This window comes from Oncorhynchus clarkii, chromosome 12 (genome assembly GCF_045791955.1).
Source record: "Oncorhynchus clarkii lewisi isolate Uvic-CL-2024 chromosome 12, UVic_Ocla_1.0, whole genome shotgun sequence".
NCBI classification, from domain to species: domain Eukaryota; kingdom Metazoa; phylum Chordata; class Actinopteri; order Salmoniformes; family Salmonidae; genus Oncorhynchus; species Oncorhynchus clarkii.
The window spans coordinates 79395374-79414963 of NC_092158.1; the positions used below are offsets into that span (position 1 = coordinate 79395374).

The 19590-nt window shown below is 43.7% G+C and overlaps 1 protein-coding gene across 1 annotated transcript in view; it reads left to right on the forward strand.

Annotated features, from left to right (window-relative positions):
* The window catches only part of LOC139422284 (alpha-1,6-mannosylglycoprotein 6-beta-N-acetylglucosaminyltransferase B-like), a 72528-nt gene that overhangs the window by 38850 nt on the left and 14088 nt on the right, over positions 1 to 19590 (forward strand). Inside the window, exons 9-10 of the mRNA XM_071173470.1 lie at positions 10831 to 10962; positions 19028 to 19161. Of these exons, the coding sequence (XP_071029571.1) occupies positions 10831 to 10962; positions 19028 to 19161 (266 nt within the window). The remainder of the gene's footprint in view (positions 1 to 10830; positions 10963 to 19027; positions 19162 to 19590) is intronic.

The window sequence follows — 19590 nt, forward strand, 5'->3', positions numbered from 1 at the left end:
GGAACTTGTTCAGTTTATGTCTCAGTTGTTGAATCTTGTTATGTTCATACAAATATTTACACATGTTAAGTTTGCTGAAAATGAACGCAGTTGACAGTGAGAGGACATTTATTTTTTTGCTGAGTTTACATTGTAACATTGCTCTTTGATTTGTTCCACTTGAACATTGTGACATTTAATTGGACACACCCTGTATTTTGAAAAATAGGACCAAATATGAACAGCCGTTGTATACTGTATATAGTCGACATGGAGCAGGAGAGCTCAAACACAGTTCACAGTAGCTGCAGTAGTGTCTGCTAGCTCCACTCAGTCTTCTCCACATTGAGGTTTTGACTCACAGGGCTGACTGTACAGAGCCAAAAAGTGGGCGGTCGACATTCAACACTAACAATAAGCAATCAGTGAATAAAAGTGCGGAAATAGCATAACAAGTGGGTGTTCCACATTAAGAGGAAGCTGTGCTTTTGTTGTTGAAGGAGGCAGCTTCTCAGTCTCTTATGCCCAACTCTCGCAACTGGCTCATTACTATGCCTGGCTCTGCTCTGTCAAGCAGGTCTCCACGCTGCCACTACCCTCTCTCTGCCTGTTTCTTTTCTTCCACACTGAGCCCTCTGCACCCCATGGCCTCACCCCGGCCTCCTTCCTGTGAATGTGGCACGGCATCTGCCACGGCCAATTCTCCTCACCGTCTGACTTCCTCCTCTCTGTGAGATAGACTTCTGCTCAGCTACAGTATAAGGTTCTCGCTCTGATATCTGGCAGCACGGTGCAGGTGGCCAGTCCACTCAGTGGGCTACACCAAGATGGCCTGGTGCATGTAGCTGGTTATTTTCTCATGGGGTGCCAGTCCATCCTCCCCTCCTCTTCTTCCGCTCCTTCTCCCTCCCTCCCCCTTTCTTCACCTACTCTCTCCCACTCCTGCCGAACTCACAGCAGGACAGTCAGCCCCAGATGTCTTTCCTCTAGTGTGTGCGTCAGGCTCTAGTGTGTGTGTGTGTTTGTTCGTGTGCACGTGTTGCTTTTTATTCAACTGCTGCTCATTTTCAGCTCCATAACAGCAAATGTAATCCCCCTGTTCTCTCCAAGTGTGCAGGGATTTGCATATATCCAAGTAAAGCCCTGAACACAGCAGATTTTAGTGCATTTGTGTGCAATACTGCCTCATGGGGTCACATAATGCAATTATTATACATTTGTTCTCACATTATCACACCACATCTTTTATCTGATCTATCCCTTAAATCATTGTTTTATATGTTCTAATAAATACAGTACCTCCGTTCTATTGGCGAACGTACAATCGCTGGAGAACAAACTGGATGAGTTCCATTTGAGACTATACTTTCAACGGGACCTGAAGAACTGTAATATGTCTTTCTCTGAGTTGTGGCTGAACTAGGACATGAACAATATACATTTAGCTGTTTTTTCTATGCATCGGCAGGACAGAACGGCAGTGTCGGGTAAACTCAGAGGGAGGTGCGTGTCTCTTCGTTAACAACAGTTGGCGCGCGATCTGTAATATTAAAAATTCTGCTCTCCTGAGTAAGAATACCTCATGATCAGCTGTAAACTCTATTTTGCAAGAGTTTTCACCTATATTTTTCGTAGCTGTCTATTTACCACATCAAACCAATGTTGGCATTAAGACCACACTTAACAAGCTGTATATGACCATAAGCAAACAAGAAAATGCTCATCCAGAAACGGTGCTCCTAGTGGCAAGTGATTTTAATGCAGGAAATCTGAAATCGCTCTTACCTAATTTCTACCAGCATGTCACTTGTGCAACTAGAGGCAAAAAAATTCTAGAACACCTTTACTCCACACACAGAAACACATACAAAGCTCTCCCTCACCCCCCATTTGGCTAATCTGACCATAACTTAATCCTCCTGATTCATGCTTTAAATTAAAAACTCAAAAAGGAAGTACCAGTGGTCCGTGAAGCGGCTGCTAAGCTACAGGAATATATTCCGGGATTTATCTGATGGCATTGAGAAGTTTACCACATCAGTCACCGGCTTCATTAATAAGTGCACAATGACATCCCCACAGTGACCGCATGTACGTAGGCACATATCCCAACCAGAAGAGGGATTAAAGGCAATCTCCGCAATGTGCTAAAAGCTAGAGCTAACGCTTTCAAGGAGCGGGACACGAATCCGGACGCTTATGAGAAATCCCGCTATGCCCTCCGATGAACCATCAAACAGGAAATGCGTTAATACAACAGATCGAATAGGCTCTGATGCTTGTCGGATGTGGCAGGGCTTGCAAACTATAACGGAGTACAAAGGGAAACCCAGCCAAGAGCTGCTCTGTGACACGAGCGTACCAGATGAGCTGAATGCCTTCTATGCTTGCTTCGAGGAAACAACACTGAACCATGCATGAGAGCACCAGCTGTTCTGGACGACTGTGTGATCACTCTCTCCGTAGCCAATGTGAGTAAAACCTTTAAACAGGTTAACATTCACAAGGCCGCAGGGCCAAATGGATTACCAGGATGCATACTCAGAGCATGTGCTGACGAGCTGGCAAGTGTCTTCATTGGCATTTTCAACCACTCTCTGACCCAGTCTGTAATACATACTGTACATGTTCAAGCAGACTACCATACCTGTGCCCAAGAACGCCAAGGTTACCTGTCTAAATGACTATCGCCCTGTAGCACTCACATCTGTAGGCATGAAATGCTTGGCTGGTCATGGCTCACATCAACACCATCATCCCAGACACCTTGGAGCTACTCCAATTTGCATACCGCTCCAACAGATCCACAGATGAGGGGATCTCTATTGCACTCCACACTGCCCTCCACACTGCCCTTTCTCACCTGTGCAAGAGGAACACCCATGTGAGAATGCTGTTCATTGACTACAGCTTAGCGTTCAAGACCAAAGTGCCCTCCAAGCTCATCGCTAAGGACCCTGGGATTGAACACCTCTCTCTGCAACTGGATCCTGGACTTCCTATCAGGCCTCCCCAGGCAGTGAGGGTAGGCAACATCACATCCGCCACGCAGACCCTCAACACGGGGGCCCCTCAGGGAGGCGTGCTTAGTCCACTCCTGTACTCCCTGTTCACCCACGACTGTGTGGCTGCACACAACTCCAACACCATCATTATGTTTTTGGTGACACAACGGTGGTAGACCTGATCACTGACGACGATGAGAACCTATAGGGAGGAGGTCAGAGACTTGGCAGTGGGGTGCCAGGAGAAAAACCTCTCCCTCAATGTCAGCAAGACAAAAGACCTGATTGTGGACTACAGGGAATGGAGGGCCGAACACTCCCCCATTCACATCAACGGGGCTTGTAGTAGAGTGCGTCGAGATCCTCTGTGTCCACATAGCTAAGGATGTACACACCAACCCAGTCGTGATGAGGGCACAACAATACCTCTTCCCCCTCAGGAGGCTGAAAAGATTTGGCACGGGTCCTCAGATTCTTAGAAAGTTCTAGAGCTGCATCACCACTTGGTATTGCAACTGCTTGGCACCTGACTATAAGGCGCTACAGAGGGTAGTGCTTACAGGCCAGTACTAGCTAGCTGCCATCCAGGACCACTATACCAGGCGGTGTAAGGTGGAAAGCCCTAAAAATTGTCAGACTCAAGACATCCAAGTCATAGACTGTTCTCTGTGCTACCGCACTGCAAGCTGTGCTGATGCACCAAGTTTGGAAACAACAGGACCCTGAATAGCTTCTACCCCCAAACCATAAGACTGCTAAATAGTTAGTCCGGGTAGCGATGTGGTTAACTATTTAACTATCTGCATTGAACTTTGACTTATCACATATGCTTCTGCTACTGTTTATGTTTTTTATTCCTAGTTATATTTAAATATCTACCTCAATTACCTCATACCCCTGCACATCGTCTCGGTACTGGTACTGTGTATATAGCCAAGTTGTCACTCGTTATGTATTTATTATTACTTTTATTATTACGTGTTTAACTTTTCTATTATTTCACTATTTTCTTTCTCTCTGCGTTGTTGGGAAGGTAAGCATTTCACTGTTGTCCACACCTGTTGTTTACAAAGCATGTGACTAATACAATTAAATTAAATGTGATATTCAAGGTTATAAATGCCACTTTTCAGTGGGTTAGATGAGTTCCACCTGTCTGAACTGCTGCAAGGTGTCATGGGTGTGTTAGAGAGACATCCGAACGAGCTCAGCCTTTTAATTCTTAAACTGGGAACATTTTGACGCTGTACGGAATTTTACAACATGATGTCACAATCAGAACGATTGGGAAGTTTTTCATGCAGGGAAGATTTTTACATGACACAAGGCACAAGGCACAGGTGAAGCCACAATATTTAGAACAGTGTGTTGCTGTCAGATATACTACATGTGTAATAAAATAGAATAGAAAGCTGTATATTGTTAAATCTACTGTTGCCCCCAGGGAAGGTAGGTATGCCACTGCTTGAGCCATGGTGAGGTTAAATGACTTCTCTAGCTTTTCAAGGTGAGAGAATGTCTCGCGGCTCCTTCACTTCCCTTGTGGGGGTGTATTACATTGACCATTCTGACTTTGCTACAGTATATTTGTCCTTAATAAAATACAGAGCAAATCCCTCCACACACACACACACACACACACACACACACACACACACACACACACACACACACACACACACACAGAGAAGGGTGAGGAATGCCAATGCCATTTTGGGAGTGAAAGTTTGCCACAGTAGACCATAGTGGGGGCAAATCATCCCATTTAGGAGCAGTCATGCTTGAAATTAAGCCTGGCGTGTTCATTTCCAATAGTAAAACATGCCACTACCCGACAAAAATGCAAACTGTCCAAGTTGAGTTATTTGAATGCCAGACACAGGGTATGATTTTACTGTAGGTCTTTGGGTTACTATGCAGGCCCACACTGCAATAAGATTAATTTCAGTCAGGTGAAGTGTACACGGCTTGTGTTTGGGTGCTGTTTGGATGCACACACAGGCATACATCCATACAAGTGGCTTGACTAGTGCTCTGTATTCTTGAGTGAGGTGCAGGCAAAGAAAATTGAATCCACTCTTGAGTGAAGACCCCTTTTTGTTTTTGTACGCCTTTATACTGTCGTGTCTTTGCCATCACTAAAACTATTTATCAAATAACTCTCTGTAATTATTGTTACACGATTAAGCTGATTAATCATGTAACTGTAATTAACTAGGACGTCTGGGCACCAAGGAAAATATTCAGATTACAAAGTTATCATTTTCCTAATATAACTTTAAGATATTTATTATCTGATCAATTCATCCTCGAATTAATGAATTATTCTTTACCTCACGTTAGTCTCATTCCAAACATTGTAAATTGTTGGTTATCTGCACGAACCCAGTCTTCACTATGAGTCATCAATACATCAATTGTCTTAAATCATTTATTTCCTAACTAAGTAATTCACAGAAATGCATAAACAAACAGTAGATAGTTACAAGGAAATGATAACGGAGTTTCCCTAGTGGGATAAACCGGTATCGCGGCTTGGTGGACAAAAGGGAAGTGGGGGTCAACTGAGATGAGACAACACACAGTTGATAATTATAACAATTGAAATGCTAATCCTTTGCACATTTGCACACATTTGCACACTTTGCACACTCACTCATTCGGGAATAATTGCAATCAATATATATATATTTACGCTCAGTGTGTCATCGGGATCTCTGTTGAAAAGTTTGTTTCTGTTGGAGAGTTTGTCCTCTCTCTCTCTCTCGCTCTCCCTCTCTGCCCTGGTTATAATGGCTAGTTCAGAGTGACATTCATTCATGTCGTTATAGAATAGTTGTTTCGGCGGTTGTCGGTCTTCGCGTTCAATGCTACCGAATTCCTAGTTGCAGACTAGTAATTAATATCAAAGACTTGTCCTTATTCTGTCGCTATCGATAGTCTAAGAGTTTAACCACGTGGGATGGTTAAAAGATTCAGCAATCTATTCAAACCCTTATTTCCCTCTGTGGTAGAGATACTGGTATGGTCTCAAACCTTGGCCCTCTCGTTATCGAGGTAAGCTGGTCTAGTGATAGAAAACCCAGGTGGGGGTTTTATTCGGTACATAGAAAAGGGCTGTCTCATGACGCCAGGTCCTGTCTGTGCCCCTGGGAGTGTGCCAATGACTTAGTGAAACTTTAAACAGAAATACAATTCTCTCACATTAACATCATTACATAGCACCCGTCATTTCACAAATAGTATCATCTTTACTCATTCATTTTGTACAACAACTAGATGTAAGCCTCATAACTGAGGCTATTGTATAAACAGCGTTATGGTAATGTGGCGGTCTCTCATGAGTTTCACAAAATTGTACCAAACGGACCAGTTCGTAGCTGGATTCTTCACTGATATTTTATACCATCTCCAGAACATAAATATATATTTTTTTTGTTGTTGAATTTTACCCCCCTTTTCTTCCCAATTTTGTGGTATCCAATTGTTAGTAACTACTATCTTGTCTCATCGCTACAACTCCCGTACGGGCTTGGGAGAGACTAAGGTGAAAGCCATGCGTCCTCCGAAACACAACCCAACCAAGCCGCACTGCTTCTTAACACAGCGCCCATCCAACCCGGAAGCCAGCCGCACCAATGTGTCGGAGGAAACACCGTGCACCTGGCGACCTGGTTAGCGTGCACTGCGCCTGGCCCGCCACAGGAGTCGCTAGTGCGCGATGAGACACCCCACGGACCTCCCGGTCGCGGCCGGCTGCGACAAAGCCTGGGCGCGAACCCAGAGTCTCTGGTGGCACATAAATATTGTTTGGACCTCCAGTTCTGTGAGGTGGAAGAAATTCCTTTGTTCTCTCTATGAAAACTCACTCTCTATACGGTGGCCATGAGGAGATAGTCTCCTCCAGGAATAATTTACGACCTCTCTGACCACAGCAGCCTGGGTGTAAGGAGACGGAGAGAGATGGTGCAGAGGTAGGGGGTGGTGCTCACTGTGTCCAAAGAGGGCAACGTCATGACAATACAATTGACTGATGAAGCTCTAGTCTAAAGCAGGGATGGCTGACAAAGACTCTCTGCTCATTATCAAATCTACTGCAGAGGAACATTCTACCGTGCCTGTTTCCACCAGTTTGCAATTCCGACTAAATCAGTTGAGCAAACAAAAGCAAAATCGATAGCTTTTATTTGCAGGTGTGTGTGTGTGTTGACTGTTTGTGTCTGTTTATTCACACTGTTTATACAATAGCAGTCTAAGACTTTCTGCTGTTATCGCAAAGCCCCGCTAGAACAGCTGTGAGCACGAACACATTCAGAAGACCACACAGCAAAGCATCTAAATCAACCACACAAACACTGTCATCCTTCATCTACATAGATCTATACAACTTAGCCTGGAAATTGTGCAATCAGGTTGATATGTTAACAACAAGATTTTGTCTACAGAATGCACATTATGGACAAACGTGTTGTGCTGTATGGACCAGATCTGGGTCAAATTCAACTATTCAACAAACTCAACTAGTTTGATAGTATAAAAACAAGTTGCATTGAATTTTGAGGTGGATAACATCTCATATTTTAGCTACCATTATCTCTACCTCTGCTTATACTATGTCATTTACAGAACTGCTCTCCCTGTGTCCCCCTGCAATTACATTTCCTCTCCCAGAGGCTGTCCATCTCCCTTTAAAAAGGCAATGTGTTGACAATATTCCCGTCTGCTGTGCAATCACAAAAAAATCGTATAATTTGGAGGCAGACATAATTCAGCTGAAAACCGTTTGATTGCAGGGGCCATTTTGTGTCTGACAGCCTCCTGAAACTTCGGCTCTAGCAAAGGGAAGCAATTACTCTGGCTGCTGACTAGGGCAATCTCCCTGCATCTGAAGAACACTCCAACATTAGAAACCTAGCCACTCTGTAAAGTGGAATCCGGAGGAATTAATCAAGACCTGCAATTAACATGTTTACCTTGTATCCTGGACTAATGTCAGTGTGTGTGGTGCTTGATTTGAGGCTCCTAAGCTGAATAGCAAAACTTAGACTGTTTCACAGTCAGTCAGAGAACACGAAGACTCTGTCATTATTGTTTCCCCCCAGCTATTTCTGGAAATTGTAACGAGTGGCCAATTTCCTGGACTCCAATTCTTGGTGTTACGGTCATTAGCATAAGTTGTAGCTGTAGAACTGTGTGCATTTCTGACAGCCAGAGAGATAAAAGTCTGGATAGGAGGCAGATAGCTGTCATTTTCATTCCAATGCCTCACTACCTCTTGCACAGGGTGTCATTTGGAAGCTTCTCCCTACTCAGCCATGCATTACGGACAGCAATGATATGGTAAATCAAGTATTTAGATATCCCTGTACGTACTGCCTGCCTATCCGTTATCTCTCTGAGGTGATTGTGGGTCACTGATATGGCTTAATAATCAACAACATCGATGGTTATTGAGAGAGAGTCACTCCTATGAGAGAGTCAGGTAATATTGTGGTGACAGACATCAGAATATGTGAATAACAGGCAGGGTCCACCCTCTGTTTTGAAACATTTATTTAAAATTCCTTTGGCCATTTTACAAAGACTGCAGGTGTTTTTCCGAGCCAGGTGGCTGGTGTAGAGAAGGTTTTACAAAGGGAAATAAATTAAAATGTGTTTGTTTGCATTTTGGCAAGCAAGTGATTGTTTTCATGAAAATACATTTTTAGTGTGGAAAGTCTAAAAAGCTTAGACCTCTTGAGGTGAGCTGAGATGCATTGCTTGTTTTATTGCTCACGGCAACACATACACCTTTTAATTTCTCTACTAATTGCACATAGAGCGAGTAGCAAAGCAGTGGCTGAATTAGGAACATTTCTGCACCTCCACCTATCAGACTTCTGGTATCATTCCCCTTACACCCGGCACATTTAGTTGACGTGACTAGAGCTGGGAGCTCTGACGGCTGGGGCTCCTCATCTCTCTCTCACACACACCATTTGGGAGATGGCACACAACATTTATGGAAACTTCCAGGCCATTTCAGAGCATTAGAATTACCCCCCTTAAGGCATTTCAGCTTTTTACAGCAACATAGTATGTCCCTGCTTTTTATAGGAGCAGAGTATGTCCCTGCTTTTTATAGGAGCAGAGTATGTCCCTGCTTTTTACAGGAGCAGAGTATGTCCGCTTCTTTTTATATGAGCAGAGTATGTCCCTGCTTTTTAAAGGAGCAGAGTATGTTCCTGCTTTTTAAAGGAGCAGAGTATGTCCGCTGCTTTTTAAAGGAGCAGAGTATGTCCGCTGCTTTTTAAAGGAGCAGAGTATGTCCGCTGCTTTTTAAAGGAGCAGAGTATGTCCGCTGCTTTTTAAAGGAGCAGAGTATGTCCGCTGCTTTTTGAAGGAGCAGAGTATGTTCCTGCTTTTTAAAGGAGCAGAGTATGGCCGCTGCTTTTTAAAGGAGCAGAGTATGGCCGCTGCTTTTTAAAGGAGCAGAGTATGGCCGCTGCTTTTTAAAGGAGCAGAGTATGGCCGCTGCTTTTTAAAGGAGCAGAGTATGTCCGCTGCTTTTTAAAGGAGCAGAGTATGTCCCCTGCTTTTTAAAGGAGCAGAGTATGTCCCCTGCTTTTTAAAGGAGCAGAGTATGTCCGCTGCTTTTTAAAGGAGCAGAGTATGTCCGCTGCTTTTTAAAGGAGCAGAGTATGTCCGCTGCTTTTTATAGGAGCAGAGTATGTCCGCTGCTTTTTAAAGGAGCAGAGTATGTCGGCTGCTTTTTATAGGAGCAGAGTATGTCCGCTGCTTTTTATAGGAGCAGAGTATGTCCGCTGCTTTTTAAAGGAGCAGAGTATGTCCCTGCTTTTTACAGGAGCAGAGTATGTCCCTGCTTTTTACAGGAGCAGAGTATGTCCGCTGCTTTTAATAGGAGCAGAGTATGTCCGCTGCTTTTTACGGGAGCAGAGTATGTCCCTGCTTTTTAAAGGAGCAGAGTATGTCCGCTGCTTTTTACGGGAGCAGAGTATGTCCCTGCTTTTTACGGGAGCAGAGTATGTCCCTGCTTTTTACGGGAGCAGAGTATGTCCGCTGCTTTTTACGGGAGCAGAGTATGTCCGCTGCTTTTTACGGGAGCAGAGTATGTCCCTGCTTTTTACGGGAGCAGAGTATGTCCCTGCTTTTTACGGGAGCAGAGTATGTCCCTGCTTTTTACGGGAGCAGAGTATGTCCCTGCTTTTTACGGGAGCAGAGTATGTCCCTGCTTTTTACGGGAGCAGAGTATGTCCCTGCTTTTTACGGGAGCAGAGTATTTCAGCTGCTTTTTTACTGTGTCTTGTTCCCTTCATTGTGTGGATATGCAGTCTTACTTATATTATAGGGAACTGGACAATGTGTAGTATTTTATGTTGTTATTCTCCGTGTCGATTGTTAATATACATACCTCTCATATTGACAGTGGATATACAGTACCAGTCAAAAGTTTGGACACACCTACTCATTCAAGGGTTTTTCTTTCTTTTGACTATTTTCTACATTGTAGAATAAATGTGAAGACATCAAACCTATGAAGTAACACATGCCAAGAGTGTGCAAAGCTGTCATCAAGGCCAAGGGTGGCTACTTTGACGAATCTCAAATCTCAAATATATTTTGATTTGTTTAACAGTTTTTTAATTACTACATGATTCCATATGTGCTATTTCATAGTTGTGATGTCTTCACTATTATAATACAATGGAGAAAATTGTAAAAATAAAGAAAAACCCTTGAATGAGTAGGTGTGTCCAAACTTTTGACTGGTACTGTATGTACAGTGATGAAGTTGTGTTGTGACGTGTTTGCGGTGTCTAAGCTGAGCTTCTGTGTGTGTGTGCAGGTTTCTTGGGGTCCCCCCTGGAAGAGGAAGCTGCCCCCTGACAGGACCTCTGCCCTTTGACCTCATCTACACAGACTACCATGGCCTGCAGCAGATGAGGCAGCACATGGGTCTCTCTCTGAGGAAGCACAAGTCAGTGGGTTTTTATAATATATTTTTATATGCAGTTGCGGTCAAAAATCTGCACTTTACAATGCAGTGCAATGGAGCAGAATGTTCTGATTTCTCTTTTCAAAACTGGTTGAATGGCAATTTTTACCCTGTAGGCACCTGCAACTTACCACAGGTGAGATAGATTACACAAAAACGAGAATCACTCGCCTCCAACAAAATTAATTAGAATATTTTATAAGTTAGTCCAGGCCATTTTTTTTTTTTTACTTGAAGAGAAAATTCAGTTTAGATTTTTTTCTTCCTTGGTCCTGTGCAGTTCTAAATCAAAGAAATACACGTGTGAACACCAAAGGTTTTTTAAGTGTCTTATTTTAGAAGAATTAGTGAATCGTGCAAGTGTGCCAAAATATTTGACCACAACTGTATGTACAACTGTGTGTTTGTGGGTGTGTGCTTACTGTGAGTGAAGGCATGGAATGTACAATGCACCATATCAAATATGAATTCATCTCTTCTGGGGGAGGAACAGACTTGTCCATAAGATGCGTAAGTTAAACTGTCTGTGTGTTTCTTTGTTGCTGGCATTTCTGTTGTGCTGGTTAATCATTGGCTTATTGGCCTGCTGCCCTTATTGGCTGGTATTTGGTCAGCTGGTTGGTCCCCTGTGAGTCACCATAGCACTTTCAGGGGGAATCTGCATGAGAGCAGCCCACACAGTGATCAATTGGGTAAATAATGAGTCCCAGATTGACTAATAGAAATGCGAAGTAGCACAGTGGAGAAATGGCACCGCTTAAAGCCCCTGAGTTCTCTGGATACATTTTGAACTTTTCAATGTACAGGAATTTGCCCGAGGCCCACAAAGTGTCGACTAAGCAAATAAAACATGTAATTATTGGTCCTAGTTATTGCATGACAATTTTAAGTGATAGGATTGTAAAAGTGAAAATGATAATGTTTCCATTTCTTGGTTGGAGAGAAACTAATATGTCTGGGGTGTGATAAATCTGTTCTGTTATATTACATTATACTGTGGAGTAGTGTCCCAGTCTGTTTTGTCCCTAGCTGCATATTCAATTTCCTGTTCCACAACCTCCATTTAGCTCATTATACACATGCATGCACTCAAACATCAGCACACTTGCATGTGCACCCTAAAGCTACCCCACTGCTTATAACTAACTATAAGTTAAAAGTAGACATTAATATGTCATAGATGCAGAAAGAATACAGCATAGTGGTCAATTTCCACGACAACTAAGAGCTTTGAAGCGTGAGTCTCAACTTCTCCTTTTTTGTCCTGTGGCTACCACATTACAAAAGTGGGAGGTGAACCTGTGCACATGCACAGATGCTTTGTGTGACTGTGTGAAAGCAAAGTCGTGCATCTCGCTCATCGCATTATCTGCGATGCTGCTCGTGGCAACATCATTTCACTCAGTCTACCTTTAACTATCTAAGATGAGCCAAATACATTTTCTACAGCTCAGGGCTCCATCTACTGTGTGCACTGCCTGTAGCACAGTATACCCCGGTATGGTACAGGAACGGTATGAAGGTGTGCAAATCTGGGTACTGCCCTACCCTATCTCGCGCCCACACACACAAACACACAAACACACTAATATTATTATAGAGACCACATGAGGTTGGTGGCACCTTAACTGGGGAGGACAGGCTCGTGGTAATGACTGGAGCGGAATGAGTGGAATGGTATCAAATGCATCAAACACATGTAATGGCATCATACACCTGCTAACCATCTGCTCCTTTTCCCGGCCATTGTTATGAGCCGTTCTCCCCTCAGCAGCCTCCTGTGATAGAGACATGCAAACACAGCACAATATTTGTAGTGCACACACTATTGTTTGCGATCACACAATGAAGCTCACTCAAGGTCACTTGATTAGCCGATGTGTATCAACTGTCCAGGCTAATACTTTAATTTCCTCTGCAGGCCCCCAGACTGCTTAGAGATGCAGGACACTGATACAGTGCCTTGCGAAAGTATTCGGCCCCCTTGAACTTTGCGACCTTTTGCCACATTTCAGGCTTCAAACATAAAGATATAAAACTGTATTTTTTTGTGAAGAATCAACAACAAGTGGGACACAATCATGAAGTGGAACGACATTTATTGGATATTCCAAACTTTTTTAACAAATCAAAAACTGAAAAATTGGGCGTGCAAAATTATTCAGCCCCTTTACTTTCAGTGCAGCAAACTCTCTCCAGAAGTTCAGTGAGGATCTCTGAATGATCCAATGTTGACCTAAATGACTAATGATGATAAATACAATCCACCTGTGTGTAATCAAGTCTCCGTATGAATGCACCTGCACTGTGATAGTCTCAGAGGTCCGTTAAAAGCGCAGAGAGCATCATGAAGAACAATGAACACACCAGGCAGGTCCGAGATACTGTTGTGAAGAAGTTTAAAGCCTGATTTGGATACAAAAAGATTTCCCAAGCTTTAAACATCCCAAGGAGCACTGTGCAAGCGATAATATTGAAATGGAAGGAGTATCAGACCACTGCAAATCTACCAAGACCTGGCCGTCCCTCTAAACTTTCAGCTCATACAAGGAGAAGACTGATCAGAGATGCAGCCAAGAGGCCCATGATCACTCTGGATGAACTGCAGAGATCTACAGCTGAGGTGGGAGACTCTGTCCATAGGACAACAATCAGTCGTATATTGCACAAATCTGGCCTTTATGGAAGAGTGGCAAGAAGAAAGCCATTTCTTAAAGATATCCATAAAAAGTGTTGTTTAAAGTTTGCCACAAGCCACCTGGGAGACACACCAAACATGTGGAAGAAGGTGCTCTGGTCAGATGAAACCAAAATGTACCTTTTTGGCAACAATGCAAAACGTTATGTTTGGCGTAAAAGCAACACAGCTCATCACCCTGAACACACCATCCCCACTGTCAAACATGGTGGTGGCAGCATCATGGTTTGGGCCTGCTTTTCTTCAGCAGGGACAGGGAAGATGGTTAAAATTGATGGGAAGATGGATGGAGCCAAATACAGGACCATTCTGGAAGAAAACCTGATGGAGTCTGCAAAAGACCTGAGACTGGGACGGAGATTTGTCTTCCAACAAGACAATGATCCAAAACATAAAGCAAAATCTACAATGGAATGGTTCAATAATAAACATATCCAGGTGTTAGAATGGCCAAGTCAAAGTCCAGACCTGAATCCAATCGAGAATCTGTGGAAAGAACTGAAAACTGCTGTTCACAAATGCTCTCCATCCAACCTCACTGAGCTCGAGCTGTTTTGCAAGGAGGAATGGGAAAATATTTCAGTCTCTCGATGTGCAAAACTGATAGAGACATACCCCAAGCGACTTACAGCTGTAATCGCAGCAAAAGGTGGCGCTACAAAGTATTAACTTAAGGGGGCTGAATAATTTTGCACGCCCAATTTTTCAGTTTTTGATTTGTTAAAAAAGTTTGAAATATCCAATAAATGTTGTTCCACTTCATGATTGTGTCCCACTTGTTGTTGATTCTTCACAAAAAATACAGTTTTATATCTTTATGTTTGAAGCCTGAAATGTGGCAAAAGGTCGCAAAGTTCAAGGGGGCCAAATACTTTCGCAAGGCACTGTAAATCAACCAGATCTGATAATATCCCTTGATTCCTTCAGTCTGGATATGCAGAGCTGAGGAAGCTGGGAGATAAAACAATGCTCCATGCTCGACTCACCCTCTCAGTATTCTCAAATGGCTTCCATTCCCTATCCTTCCTCAAACTTTCCCATTCCGTCCTCTTCCTTTCCCTATCCCCCTTCTTCCTTTCCCTATCCCCCTTCTTCCTTTCCCTATCCCCCTTCTTCCTTTCCCTATCCTTCCTTTTCCTATCCCCCTTCTTCCTTTCCCTATCCTTCCTTTCCCTATCCTTCATTTTCCTATCCCCCTTCTTCCTTTCCCTATCCTTCCTTTCCCTATCCTTCCTTTCCCTATCCTTCCTTTCCCTATCCTTCCTTTTCCTATCCCCCTTCTTCCTTTCCCTATCCTTCCTTTCCCTATCCTTCCTTTTCCTATCCCCCTTCTTCCTTTCCCTATCCTTCCTTTCCCTATCCTTCCTTTCCCTGTCCATCCTCTTCCTTTCCTTGTCCTTCTTTCTTTACCTATCCTTCCTTTCCCTATCCTTCCTTTCCCTATCCTTCCTTTCCCTATCCTTCCTCTTCCTTTCCCTGTCCATCCTCTTCCTTTCCTTGTCCTCTTTATTTACCTATCCTTCCTTTCCCTATCCTTCCTTTCCCTATCCTTCCTTTCCCTATCCTTCCTCTTCCTTTCCCTGTCCATCCTCTTCCTTTCCTTGTCCTTCTTTCTTTACCTATCCTTCCTTTCCCTATCCTTCCTTTCCCTATCCTTCCTCTTCCTTTCCCTGTCCATCCTCTTCCTTTCCTTGTCCTTCTTTATTTACCTATCCTTCCTTTCCCTATCCTTCCTTTCCCTATCCTTCCTTTCCCTATCCTTCCTCTTCCTTTCCTTGTCCTTCTTTCTTTACCTATCCTTCCTATTTTCTTATTTTTCATCTAATCTAAAGTAGCGAAGCGCATGCCCCACCCATCTGAGGATCTGTTTTTTTCAGCCATCTATTTCCTGTGTTTGAGGGCTGCAAAATCCACTTGTTACATAAATCTCCGTGGACTGATTGTTTTTTGTGACTGTTCATACTCTTGCCTGCACCTGTCGTTTTTCCCCGTTAACGTTACAACAACGGAAATGTTTGTAAAGACATGTCAAACACACCCCGGTAATGGCTGAAATGGGCTCAATGGGATACATTGGCTGTTAGTTGAATCGAGAAGAACACTAAAGCTTCATCTGGAATTGAACGTATCGTCTCGACACATCACAAGAAAGAGAAGATAACTTTATTTTGATAGGTGTACGTTTTTTTGTGGAATTGAAAAAAGTTCTAATTTAATACAGTTGAAATGTTTACAAATTAGATGCACTGAAATGAAAGCAATTTCTGAAAATGAACTCGGATTATAGTGATATTATGTCTGATCTCGTAAACAATGTAAAGTATGTTTAGATAGGCGTAATCGTGTTGATACCCTTTTATCCGAGGGTAACCTGCTATTGACACACTTGCTGAATTATGCAAGAGAATGTGACAACAACCGTTATTAATCAGGCAGTCTAGACAGTGCAGGTGAGTGCAGATAGGGTAGACAGAGCAGGTGGGTGCAGATAGGGTAGACAGAGCAGGTGAGTGCAGATAGGGTAGACAGAGCAGGTGGGTGCAGATAGGGTAGACAGAGCAGGTGGGTGCAGATAGGGTAGACAGATCCGGTGGGTGCAGATAGGGTAGACAGAGCAGGTGGGTGCAGATAGGGTAGACAGAGCAGGTGGGTGCAGATAGGGTAGACAGAGCAGGTGGGTGCAGATAGGGTAGACAGAGCAGGTGGGTGCAGATAGGGTAGACAGAGCAGGTGGGTGCAGATAGGGTAGACAGAGCAGGTGGGTGCAGATAGGGTAGACAGAGCAGGTTGGTGCAGATAGGGTAGACAGAGCAGGTTGGTGCAGATAGGGTAGACAGAGCAGGTGGGTGCAGATAGGGTAGACAGAGCAGGTGGGTGCAGATAGGGTAGACAGAGCAGGTGGGGTAGACAGAGCAAGTGTTTGGTGGTTGCAGCCCTGTTCCTCACCTTTTATGTTAATGCATTCATACACTGAAGAAAAATATAAACACAACATGTAAAGTGTTGGTCCAATGTTTCATGAGCTGAAATTAAAGATCCCATACATTTTCCATACGCACAAAAAGCTTATTTCTCTGAAATGTTTTGCACAAATTTGTTTAAATCCCTGTTAGTTAGCATTTCTCCTTTGCAAATATACTCCATCCACCTGACAGCTATGGTATATTAAGAAGCTGATTAAATATCATGATCATTACACAGGGTGCACCTTGTGCTAGGGACAATAAAAGGCCACTCTAAAATGTGCAGTTTTGTCACACAATGCCATGCCATAGGTGTCTCAAGTTTTGAGGGACCGTGCAATGACTGCAAGACTGCAATGACTGTGGCGAGATCCTGAGGCCCATTGTCATGCCATTCATCCACCTCTCATGTTTCAGCATGATGATGCACAGCCCCATGTTACAAGGATCTTTACACATTTCCTAGAAAATGTCCCAGTTCTTCCATGTCCTGCATACTCACCAGACATGTCACCCATTGAGCATGTTTGGGATGCTCTGGATTAGAGGTCGACCGATTAATCGGAATGGCTGATTAATTAGAGCCGATTTCAAGTTTTCATAACAATCGGAAATCGGTATTTTTGGACACCGATTTTGCAGATTTCTTTAATCTAGGCAAGTCCGTTAAGAACACATTCTTATTTTCAATGACGGCCTAGGAACGGTGGGTTTAACTGCCTTGTTCAGGGGCAGAACGGCAGATTTTTACCTTGTCAGCTCGGGGGACTCAATCTTGCAACCTTACAGTTAACTAGACCAACGCTCTAACCACCTGCCTCTCATTGCACTCCATGAGGAGCCTGCCTGTTACGCGAATGCAGTAAGCCAAGGTAAGTTGCTAGCTAGCATTTAAACGTATCTTATAAAAAACAATCTTAACATAATCACTAGTTAACTACACATGGTTGATGATATTACTAGTTTATCTAGCGTGTCCTGCGTTGCATATAATCGCAGGGGGATGATTTAACAAAAGCGCATTTGCAAAAAAAGCACAATCATTGTACGACTGTACCTAACCACAATGCCTTTCTTAAAATCAATACACAGAAGTATATATTTTTAAACCTGCATATTTCGCTAAAAGAAAGGTTAGCAGGCAATATTAACCAGGTGAAATTGTGTCAGGGTATATGCAACAGTTTGGGTCGCCTGGCTCATTGCAAACTAATTTGCCAGAATTTTACGTAATTATGACATTGAAGGTTGTGCAATGTAACAGGAATATTTAGACTAATGGATTCCAACCCTTAGATAAAATACTTACGGGTTCCGTATTTCACTGAAATAATAAACGTTTTGTTTTCGAAATTATAGTTTCCGGATTCGACCATATTAATGACCAAAGGCTCATATTTCTGTGTGTTATTATATTATAACTAAGTCTATGATTTGATAGAGCAGTCTGACTGAGGGATGGTAGGCACCAGCAGGCTCGTAAGCATTCATTCAAACAGCACTTCTGTACGTTTTCCCAGCAGCTCTTCGCAAGCACAGCGCTGTTTATGACTTCAAGCCTATCAGCCTAATGGCTGGTGTAACCGATGTAAAATGGCTAGCTAGTTAGCGGGGTGCGCGCTAATAGCGTTTCAAACGTCACTCGCTCTGAGACTTTGAGTAGTTGTTCCCCTTGCTCTGCATGGGTAACGCTGCTTCGAGGGTGGCTGTTGTCGATGTGTTCCTGGTTCGAGCCCAGGGAGGAGCGAGGAGAGGGACGGAAGCTATACTGTTTTATGAGCTATAATTCAGTCAATATCTGATGGATTATAAAAAAAATTAAAGTTTGGAGTATGTTCATCCATTGTCCAACACAGGAGGTTGGTGGCACCTTAATAGGGGAGGATGACCACATGATAATGGCTGGAGCGGTTTCCAAAGTGTTTGATGCCATTCCATTTGCTCTGTTCCAGCCATTATTAAGAGCCGACTATTAGGAAGCAGCCCCTCACACATTATGCCCCAGCAATGTCAGAGACCCACCAAAGAAGGGAGGTATCCTTGCTGTGTTTAGAGGTGGTTGCATTGCTGTGAGTAAGAGCTCTCCATTTATCTCCCCTGTGGTGTATAATAGCCTAGCAGCTTGTGATTTGAAGTCAATTTCCCCCCACCTGGACGGCAGGCTGAGCCCAGCACACTGAGGGAGAGGAGAGGCACGGTGACATCCATCACCTTTGACTACTTTACGGTTCAAGTCTCCTGGGCTTGGTTCCCATACCACTGCTTGTTATGGGCTTTTACCAGATAAATATTCTATCATCGCAACAGGAGGCAATGTCTATCTATGTTCTGCTATTTTGACATAAAGAACCCATTCATTCTCCCACCTCTTTCCTCTGTCTCTCAGGTGCCACATCCGTGTGATTGACACATTTGGCACAGAGCCGGCATACAACCATGAGGACTACGCCACCCTGCACGGCTACAGGACCAACTGGGGCTACTGGAACCTCAACTGCAGGCAGTACATGACCATGTTCCGTGAGTGAACTCTGAGCATAATCTCTCTTCTGACACTGGATGTGAGGGGAATGGTGTTGCGCTCGTTTATCAGGTATCAACCTCAGAAAGAGAGAAAGTGGGAAAGGGTAATATGGATTTTAGTGGAGGTTTGGCTTTTGGAGTGTGTGTGTGGGCACAGATGTTGTGGGGCACTTGTGTGGGCCTCTGGCCTCTCATAGTGGAAGCTCAGGGTCAGAAAGACGAGAAGGAGCTTGGGAGGGTAACAGCAGTTGTGGCCAAACAGATGCCTAGAGCTAGACACTAGAACTTAGCACCATAGGCTCTCACTGGCACGCACGCAGAGCTCAAACATCCAGCTGGGATCAGTGGAAGGAGAGGAGACTTCAGCTGTGTTTGTGCTCTTCCAATTAACTCAGTGAGCATAGCTTCTGTGGAAGTACTGCTGTT